The following is an 11107-nucleotide window of genomic DNA, read 5'->3' as shown; positions in this document are numbered from 1 at the left end:
CGTATCAACCTAGGCTCTTATCCTTAGTTTTATGAGGTTTATTTTTTTATTTGTTTTTGTGTAAACAGTAATAACCCCCTGCCACAGCAAATCTATAGACTGAGCGAATTTCCATTTGCCTGATTAAAATTTCACTAAAATATGTTATAAACCCTTATTTTCCATATTTATTTCAATTTTCCTATTTTTCGGTTTGGAACTATGTGATAGCTTTTCGTTTACAGTGCAAACCATGAAATACATTCTTTTATTATACCTTAAAATCTATCATTGGTTTTGTATCGTAGGTTAGACATATTCTTACCTCAAAAGTCCTTTCAGGCTCCGCCCCAGTGGCTCTGGCTCTGGAGTTTCACATGTAAACCTTATGAGTATTTATATTTAAAGAAATTAAAGCATTTTTTCAGCCGTTTCAACTCCACAAATTGGTTCTATGATATTAAATAACATTAAAAAGGTATAAGGCTTACCAACAGAGTGCAGCACTATTATGTTTTTTGCATTTATGACCACAGCTAATTTTAACCAACTAGCAAAAAAAAGTTGTGGAACACAATGAGAACTTAACATTTTTTCGTGGTTTAGGTGCAGTGGTAGAAAATTAGGGCTATGGTAGATACTGTAGGACATTATAGGATACCGTATAAATTAAAAGACCAAATTTTCTTAAACCGTGCCCTCTCCCAAAACTACAATAATCATTTATACTTATATGCCAACCCCGTACGAAAGACGGGTACTCTGCTAGTATACAATAAACTCCCAATACTACTAAACCTCATACATAACTATGTAAAAATACTTATCAGCTGATCGACAATGAATTAAAGAAACGGGGATAGTAACATATACCTTTTTTTGTCGTTAAACTGTTTCTCACAGGACTTTCAATTTGGGTTGTGCTAAAAACCCCATATAGCACATATAATTATAAAATATATTTCAATGTCTGATATTTTTTTTATTAATATTAAATATTAAGCATTGACTATACCTAGAAGAATAGGCTTCTCATGTAATGTAAAAATGTAAAGCCAAGAAAATATATAAAGTTTAGAACCATCTCACCAGGAGCCCATTTCATAATAAAGTACAAACTATTATTATTAGTAAATCAGCTGATCAGCAAATGCAAATCTAATGGAAATTATAAGTTACAAGTTGTAACTTTTAACTTGTAGTTTATTATGAAATAGGCCCCAGACGGTACTAGTTTATTGGGTTAAATATCAATTGAAATCAATACAGTATCATAGCAAACAGCTGATTGATTTATCACTTGGCACAGAATATTATGATTAGTTTGTAGGCCATATCAACTGGTAGCGCCACGTTTTTTGACTTCAAATTTTTACATTAAATGGGAAGTCTATTCTGTGTATAGTCAATATGCCTTTGCTAGTAGGCCAATGCATATTATATGCACAACTACAACATTGACAATCATAATTTTTATTTAACTCATATGAATCATTAATTTAAGATCAAGTTAGCATTATAAGCTTATGTGCTGTACTACTTTTATAAACATCAACAGTATTAATTTATTTTCCGTGTACTTATTACAATAAGGGTTTCCCTGTAACATCCCTTTTCCAGCTGACCTACTTAACCGATTATTATGATTTAGGTGTCATTATAAAGCTTATGATTTAGTACAGCTGTGAATGGTACCTAGTTAAAAGGGACTTTCATTTTAGACTTCGTCCCTCCCCTCCCTTAGGCCGGCCGCACACCTGATACAGCACGGCACGGCAAGGCGAGGCGAGACGTCTTTGCCTCGCCTTGCCGTGCCCGATGGAGATTTGAGATGCATACGGCACGGCACGGCAAGGCGACTTGAGCACCCACATGGTCGATCCCCAGGTTGTTCGTACATTTTGTGACACTTTGTACTACACATTTTGTGATAATGGATGCAGAAGGCGAAGAAGAGGCTGCTGCCATCGCTGCTATATGGTACCATTGACTGTTGTGTTTATATAGTCAATGATGGTACCTAATGAATGTAATGGATGATCTCCCTAAGAGAATCGTGGGTGCATCCTATCAACCAAAAAAGGAACTTGAAACCATTCATTGCAGAACTAAGAGCAGATCCGGAAAAATCATAATTACTAATCGTTGGAAGTGCACACTGATTTTGACAGGGGCTGTCACTGCGCTGAACGTGGTGTCGATCCTCGCGCATGCGCACATCGTTTTGCCTCAAGCCTTTTGCCCGAAAGACGAAAATTGAAAAGGCAGAACAAAGCGCCGTACGGCGCTGTTTTGCCTTGCCTTTCCGTGCCCGATGATGTGTGCGGCACCCCCATTTGAAATAATAGAAATCTAGTCGCATAAGGCGCCTTAAGGCAAAACGTCGCGCCGTGCCGTGCCGTGCCGTGCCGTGCCGCATCAGGTGTGCGGCCGGCCAGGCCGGCCACACACAGAACCAGGCGGGTCGGGGCGCGACAGGGCACAATGAGACGCCTGACTTAAGCCCTGACTTGTTGCTGTCACACACAGAATGAGGCAGGGAACGTCAAGTAAAAAGTTTAACCCCCATAAACCTGAAAATTAACATAGGATTTTTTTTCTGAGCCTTGAGCCGATTTAGCCAACTTTTAAATTTGACTTTTTACTTGGGAATAGAATAGAAAACAAAATTCAAACAGTCATACCTCCAGAGGTGTGGTTTTTGAAACCCTTAAGATATGAACGTTGGCCCTCTCTTTCCTCCGTTATCAATACCAAGATATATTATTAATTATTCAACCACTTTAGTAATATCATCACTGTATAATCGTATCAAAGGGTGTAATCTTTGGTGGTATAAATTGTTACAGTCTTGTATGTAAATTGTATTAGTTGTAAAATAAACCTTATCAAAATTATCCGTTAAGGGAATAAATCACTTGACCGCGCATGCGCAGAAAGTTCTGCCCGGCAGCGACTTGCCTCGGGGCATAATTTTGGAGACCTTCGCATTTTGCCCTGAGGGCGCCCGGGGGCGTCTTTTCGACGTGCCCTGCCTCGCCCGGTCCTGTGTGTGGAGCTCCATAAGCGCCCGTGCAATTCCCGTCGCACAAGACGCCCCGGGGCAAAATACCCTGTCGCGCCCTGCCTTGCCTGGTTCTGTGTGTGGCCGGCCTCGTTTAATTTATTTCTAGAGACTATTTCAAATATCTAACACAAACCAACTTCTTTTTTAACTGTATAAATGTGAATTGTAATTTATAAGCTGTTCCTTCAGTTGAATGTTTAATCACAGTCAAATTATAACCAAGAGACAGACAGTTGATGTAAATGCATTTTATGCTTTTATGCAAATGCCCCAAGAAAATATATGTGTGCTATATTCTTATATCAGGAATGTTACGGACATCACGGATATCCTAATTACAATTTTATCCTTATCATCTAAATAAAAGGGGATAGGCGTAGACTAGAGGGGTAGGGGGTAGCTCTAGAGAAAAATGTAGAGTGGTTTGGAAAATACCTGCGTCTGAGTACAGTATTTACACAAAGGTTCTCTGTGATATTAAGCTAATATCTAGGTAAGTAATATTTCACTTGACAACTGCGTATTTTTTCTTTAAACTACTGTTCTAACACAGTGTTCGTTAAGGTTAACAAGATGGTATTATTCGTAAATAATAACTTACATTTGATTTGTAAGAAATAAAATACTGGAAATAGATATACTGGTAGTACTAACTGATTTACTAACTCTTCGATCACATAAAATCGTTAATATAAAAATTAATTCATCACCTGTTTAAAACCTTAGTAAAACTCGGGAATAATCGTCGGATAATCGAAATAAACAATTTAAGTTAAATGGTGTACTCCTAGCACATGCTAAAAAGTAGGTATGAAGCAGCCTTTAACAATTTGTTCTATGCTAAACGAAGTCGCCTTGAAATTACTGTAGTATTTCCTTGATAAGTAAAAATTTCACTCGCAAGGTTAACGCCGACAATGATGCTTTGTAGGGATTCAGACCGCTAATCAAGAAGGGTCTTTTCCGCTGCCCCAATAAAACTACTCTTCGGCTTCACCCTTCAATTTTAAGACTATGCATTGATCCCAAACATTAACCATGGACACTTTGAACCAACAGCCAAACAATCAATTTACGTTTAAATCTTGATTAGGGATTAAGTTTAAACCTGTATCAGTCCATGAGCTCAGTCTTTAAGTTGTTCAAATGTGGTCAACAATAGTTTTTCCGACGTAATTGTGACAATCTATGAGCTAAATCAAATATCCAATAGCATGATGAAGATATGAACCTTTTCCCATATAAGGAGGTGGCCAACGCCACAAAAGGTGGGGATACTTTGATTTTCGAGTGAAAATGCAAAATCCATATAAAAATAAAGAACTTTAAAGACTACAACATAACAAATAACTGTAGGATACATAGAACTAACCATAATAAGCCCTAGAATCAAATAGAAGTAATAAAAAGCGTAGTGGCCAAGCACGCAGCACACAAGAAGTTTTTTTTTTATAAAATTGGTTAATCTAGAATATTAATCTTGAAACAAATAAATTAAAAATTCAATTTCCAAATACATGGTACGGATAAATGTTAAAAGATATGTTATATCGCAATTAAATATAATACAATTGAATATCCATAATTGAATACCACATACCTTAGTGTAGCAATAGCATCAATTGCTTCATATTGATGCTTCATGAATGACATATTTTACCATAATTCTTCAATTATAGTCAAAGCCTCTTGACATGTAGGTTACTCTTAAATTAAATAATGAAACTTTGATCAATACTTTACAAAACGTATACAAACTCACTTTAAAACCAAACATAACCCTCCTCAATCTACATAGCTCACAACACAAACATATTTTTCGAGTAAATAAACAAACACCAATTCATTGTACTGACCAGCTGTTTGCTGTGAACTGTGAATTCAAAGACTTGGATAGGGAATTAATTATGCAAATTTTGATTGGATCTAGAAGTGATGAGTTAAGGAATAAAATTTTGAAAGAACCAACTATTAAACTTCAGGATGTTGTTATTGCAGCTAAGTCAAATGAATTATTTCAAACTCAAAGTAAGGAACTTTCTTTCAGTAGCTCAAGTTTTGCTAATGCACATAAAATTGACCATTCAAACAGGAAATTTGTTGCATTTAACAACAATCCAGCTCACTCTGTTACACCTAATGTTTGTCTTGGTTGTGGACTAAGACATTTTAGAAGGGATTGTCCCCATCTTCAGACTACTTGTAATATTTGCAAGAAAATTGGGCATCTAGCACGAGTTTGTAAAGGAGGGAAACCACGCCCCAAAGAATATTTTAGCCAAAAACACGGATCAAAGGGACAGCGGGCTCATGAAGTTTTGTCAGAGGAAACCAATTATGAACAAGAAGAAACGTTTCCACCTCAATCAAATAACGAAACAACTCAATACGTCCAGGAAGTTAACTGCACTAAAGTACCGGAACTGTATACAACTGTCAACATAAATAATCACAAAGTTCTAATGGAAGTTGATACTGGTGCAGGTGTTTCTATCATAGGAGGAGAACTATGGAATACAATTTCTCATAAAAACTGTAAACTACAACCTTCTCCTTGGAAACTCAAGGATTACAGTGGTAAACCTGTAAGTGTTTTAGGTCAGACTAATGTTTATGTGAAATACGGTAAGTTCAATGGTTTCCTTCCGTTAGTCATAACTGAAGGTAATAGAAATAGTTTATTGGGGCGTAATTGGCTAAAAAGTCTTAACATTGAAGTAAACGGAGTACTTTCAATCAACTGTCATGAATCTGAAGTTCTTAATAAAGCTCAGCTGGATGTTCAACATCTGAAAAGTGAATTTTCAAATTCTTTAGGGTGCTATAAAGGACCTCCGATCGAACTGAAAATTGACCAGAATTATAACCCAATTCACTTAAGAGCGCGCCCTTTACCTTATGCATTGCAGGCCCCAGTAGAAGAAGAGCTGAATAAGTTAGTTAATCAGGGAGTGTTAGAACCTGTTCAGGTATCGGATTGGGCCACACCAATTGTTGTTTCCGTAAAAAGCAATGGTAAAATACGAATTTGCGGTGATTATAAGGCAACGTTAAACAAAGCTATCCAAGATCATCTGTACCCTATTCCACCAATCTCTCAGCTCTTAGCAAACTTAAACCAAGGGAAATATTTTGCTAAGTTAGATTTAGCCCAAGCTTATCAACAACTGGTTGTTGACGAGAAGTCGGCACTAGCTCAGACACTAATTACACACAAGGGTGCTTTTAAACCAAAAAGACTACAATTCGGTATTAGCTCAGCTCCATCTATATTTCAACATTTTATTGAGGGTTTGCTTTCGGGCTTGGACAATGTAATCCCTTACTTTGATGATATTTTGGTTAAAGCAGGAACAATACACGAATTGATTACCACATTAAGACAAGTATTCACTCGTTTTAGAGATGCAGGGATTACACTCCAAAGCGAAAAGTGTTCTTTGTTATCTACATCAGTTGACTTCTTGGGATTTGTTGTGAGCTCTGACGGAATTCGTCCTAACCCGGACAAAGTCAAATCCATTCAAGATGCTCCTGAGCCGACTAACAAGGAACAACTGCAGGCATTTTTAGGTTTACTTAATTTCTATCACTGTTTTTTACCCAACAAAGCCAATGTTGCAGAACCTTTACATCGCTTATTGGACAAAAATGTTAAATGGCGGTGGGAGGAAAAACATAAACTTGCTTTCAATGCTTCAAAGAAGCTCCTTTCTTCCGATAGTATACTGGCTCATTACAATCCCTCCAGCCATCTTATACTAACTTGTGATGCATCTCCTTATGGTATTGGTTGTGTGCTTAGTCAGGTTCGAGGGGAAAAGGAAGTTCCAATTGCGTTTTACTCCAGGACAATGAGTCAATCAGAACGAAGATATGCTCAAGTAGATAGGGAAGCACTATCCATCATTGGAGGGGTTAAAAAATTCCACAATTACTTATATGGGAGGCATTTTGAAATTAGAACAGATCATAAGCCACTTCTGGGTCTTTTCACTGTGGATAAACAAACACCAAACACACTGTCACCTCGAATGATTCGCTGGAGTATCCTTTTAAATGGATATGACTTTGATCTTGTATACAAACCGGGGATTTCTATTCCGAATGCTGATGGTTTGAGTCGTCTTCCATGTTCCTCCAATGTTGTTGATCAAGAGATAAATGAAGTTTTGAATGACGTGCTATACATTGAATCCGATGAGGTTAAACCAATCACCGCTAATATAATAGCAAAAGAAACAGAAAAGGATCCACTTCTATCTAAAGTACTATTATGGACTCAACGTGGTTGGCCAACTCATAACTCAGATATCAACCTTACGCCTTTCATTTCTCGTCAAAATTCAATTTCTCAATACAAACAATGTTTACTTTGGGGAACTAGGGTGATCATTCCATCCACTCTCAGGCAACAAGCTCTGAAGCTTCTACACATGGGACATGAGGGCATTGTTCGAACAAAGGCGTTGGCTCGAAGCTATTTCTGGTGGCCAAAACTTGATCAAGACATAGAAAACATAGTGAATTCTTGTCAAGCATGTCAACAAAGTCGTCACAACCCTCCAAGAGCAACAGTTCTTCCCTGGGAGAAAACGAAACAACCCTGGTCTCGTCTCCACATAGATTTCGCTGGGCCCTTCCAAAACAAGTTGTTTTTTATTGTTGTCGATTCTTTCAGCAAATGGTTAGAAGTAGTTTTGGTGCCTTCTACAGATTCAAGATCAACTATAAAGGTCCTCAGAAGCCTTTTCGCAACACATGGTGTTCCAGACACAATAGTATCTGATAACGGGTCGGCTTTCACTTCACAAGAATTTCGATCGTTTAATGAAAGCAATGGCATCCGCCACGTCGTGGTTGCACCATACCATCCGTCATCGAATGGTCAGGCAGAAAGGATGGTCCAAACGACAAAAAATTCTTTGCGACGAATACTTCAAGGAGATTGGCAAAAAAGATTGGCTCAGTTCCTAATATCATCTCATATAACGCCAAATTGTTCTACTAATATGTCACCGAGTGAACTGCTGTTCGGAAGGCGTATTAGAACCATCTTAGACAGAGTTCACCCAGATTATTCTTCAAGTGACAAAGAAGAGAAAATCTTGGATAAAGCGCTTCACGATTACCAACAGTCACCTCAGAGGAAATTTAAAGAAAATGACTCCGTATTTGCAAGAAACTATAATCAGCGAGGACCAAAGTGGATTCCTGCTAAAGTCACTAGAATAACCGGGCCACTGAGCTACCATTTGATAACAAAAGAAGGCATTGAAAGACGACGTCATATTGACCAATTGAGACCTCGCTCAGAAACATCAAAAGCATCTACTAACTCACACTTGGATAATCCTGAATCTCCAGTAAACCCACCATTCCACCCACTACTCCAGAATCCTATTCAAATGAGAACACCAGAAGCACATCATATCACTCCAGTGCAACCACCATCAATGGTTCGCAATCCTATTATGATGAGAACACCAGACGTACAACCAATGCGACCATCAGTGATGCAACAATCTCGCAATTCCTTTAGTGGTATAGAAGGTTCAATTAACCCTCATCAAGAAGATGCTGGTTTCAACGTTTCTGGTTTAATTCAAGACTCCACTAGCATGAGCACGAGTCCACAACCTGTTCGGTCACGTGTCTCTAGATCAAACTCCCAAAACACTTCAATGAGCATGAGTCCTCGACCTGTTCGTATCCGTCGACCACCGGCATATCTGAAGGACTACCTAACGGGGGGAGGAGTGTTATGTATGTATGTTATGTATGTGTTATGTAAAGGGCTAATTTTTAAATGATTTAATTTATTGAACTCACAAATCAGACTAAACTAAAAAGTAAACAAAACATAATAATGTAAACAGTCATCTGACAGATGTTATAAATAAAACATATGGACTTATTTCTTGATACATAACACTAAATTAAATTAAATCATTTAAAAATTAGCCCTTTGGAAATCAGCCTTCGGGGCAGAGCCCTTAGGAAATTCGTCCATATCAATACTTTTCGGCAAATCTACACACTCTAAGCTTCATTTTGATGTGCCATATGCCTATATTTTTATTTGGTAAATGACCTTAACGATTTACATCATATTCGATTGTATCACTTTAATAATATAATAGATTTGTATTTAAAACACTAATATCGTCTACATTAGCCATGTGGTCTAATAACAAGGACATTAAAGCATATTGGTTTTAACCTTTTGGGAACGAGTTACGCTGGTAGATACAATAATTAGTAGGTTTTGACGGCTTGGCGCGCTTTAATCATACAAATCAATCAGAAGTGGTCAAAACCTTGACCACTGCTGGTTAGATAATGAGAACAAATTTAATTATGGAATGCTGACAACCAGTTTACGTTTTCTTGGACAGTTGAGGCGAGAAGCGAGAGCGGCCACGTGTCGCTCGGCCTACAATACAGCCTCACTTTCTTGGCATTGCTGCAAAAACATCACATTTCAAAATACAGCCGTCAGTAAAACTTTTGAAACTCCCTCCTGGTTTGCACGTGATTGCCTTTCTTGGGCCAAATGTTCAAATGAGCTCGGAGTTAATTGGAATCAGTAACTAGGCCATGAAAAGTAACTCATTCGTTATTAATGCACATAAAAGTGTTTAATGATTTTAATTAATGCAGTCAAATATAGTCACTCTACTTTGAATCAACACTTGTGAATGCGGATTGCATTTTAAATGATTGGTGAGTAATCAATTATTGCATCAGATAGGAAAATAGGTTTCACAGTCTACAGTCAGATGGTCGAACAGTTAAACACACAAGTATTCTACAGGAAGATAATATGGTTTGCAAAATATGACATGTAAAAAAATGCTATTATTATATGCCTATAATAAAGCCCTTTAATTTGATGTGCATATTAAATAAAAATACAATAATTTTTACAGCATTTTATGTGAGCAAGACGTGCCATTAATGTAGACTTTGAATATGTACTGCAATTCCTATTTGCAGTCTACAAATAGGAATTCCACTAATGTGAACCAAATATAACACTCATAGTTTCGATACTGAAAATAGACAATTCGTTGACGTGAACCCGACGTATCATTGACTTTGAATACTGCAAATAGACATCCCATATAAGTGAAGCAGAAGTAGGCCTAAGCCTACCATTGACTTCGGATACTGCAATTAGGCATTTTATTTATGTGAACAAAATAAATGGACCATAGATTTAGGATACTGCAAGTAGACTATTCATTTACATGTACCATTGAGTTTGGATACTACAAGTAAACAATCCGTCTACGTGAACCATACGTACTATTGACTTTAGAATCTGTAAATAGGCATTCCATTTATGCTAACCAAATATATCATTGGCATTTTTGGATACTGCAAGTAGACATTTAATTTATGAGAACCAGATGAAACATAGAATAGGCCTAAGGTTCCTGCAAGTAGACAATTCATTCACTTAATCCTGTGAATGACTTTGGATACCTACTGCCAATAGGCATTCTATTTAAAATGCGAACCAAATATGTCATTGCATTGAATATGCTGGCTCCGCTCAATATTGCAAGCAGACAACTGCATTGTACACCTAGTATTAGATTATTCTGTTCTAGAGTACTGAGAGGACAAATTTACGTAAGCCAAAAAATAGTTATATAGCTATATTTTTTAACTGGCTCACTTAATGCAATCTTCAAAATATTTCCATTATGTAAATGTAAAAATCTTGATCTTAAATGTAATAATCGTCTGCTATAATCTTGATAAGAAGAGATATGTCAATGCATATGCAAAATATGCAATCACCCGATTTTATTTTTAAAGTTTTAAATAATTTTTTGAGACAGTGATAATCAGCCAGAGTGATTATAATTTACCACTTATAGTTGCATTTTATTAACAGTGTTTTATTTCTGCTGAAAAACGCGAAAGTCAGCATTTAAGAGAAGGGATACCTTCTCTTAAAACACACTTTAAGCACACTTTAGTTGCATTTGGTTTTGTATTTTTTAATTGAGCAGAAATCGGAAACTCATAAACTGAGTCAAAATTCTG

At 37.0% G+C, this 11107-nt stretch overlaps 2 protein-coding genes across 2 annotated transcripts in view; one reads left to right on the top strand and one right to left on the bottom strand.

Annotated features, from left to right (window-relative positions):
- Positions 1 to 11107, bottom strand: part of LOC128991335 (neurobeachin-like protein 1) — a 423043-nt gene that overhangs the window by 340687 nt on the left and 71249 nt on the right. The gene's annotated exons all lie outside the window — the stretch shown is intronic.
- On the top strand, positions 1913 to 9551 carry LOC128992878 (uncharacterized protein K02A2.6-like). Its single transcript, XM_054416622.1, has 4 exons — positions 1913 to 1959; positions 6852 to 7337; positions 7413 to 8812; positions 9445 to 9551. The coding sequence occupies exons 1-4, from the start codon at positions 1913 to 1915 to the stop codon at positions 9549 to 9551; spliced, it is 2040 nt and encodes a 679-aa protein (XP_054272597.1).

This window comes from Macrosteles quadrilineatus, unplaced genomic scaffold (assembly GCF_028750875.1).
Source record: "Macrosteles quadrilineatus isolate MER2022 unplaced genomic scaffold, UCM_ALF_1.0 Scaffold_4__1_contigs__length_99947679, whole genome shotgun sequence".
Lineage (NCBI taxonomy): Eukaryota > Metazoa > Arthropoda > Insecta > Hemiptera > Cicadellidae > Macrosteles > Macrosteles quadrilineatus.
The sequence above is the reverse complement of the archived record's forward strand: the minus strand, read 5'-3'. Positions and strand labels throughout refer to the sequence as shown.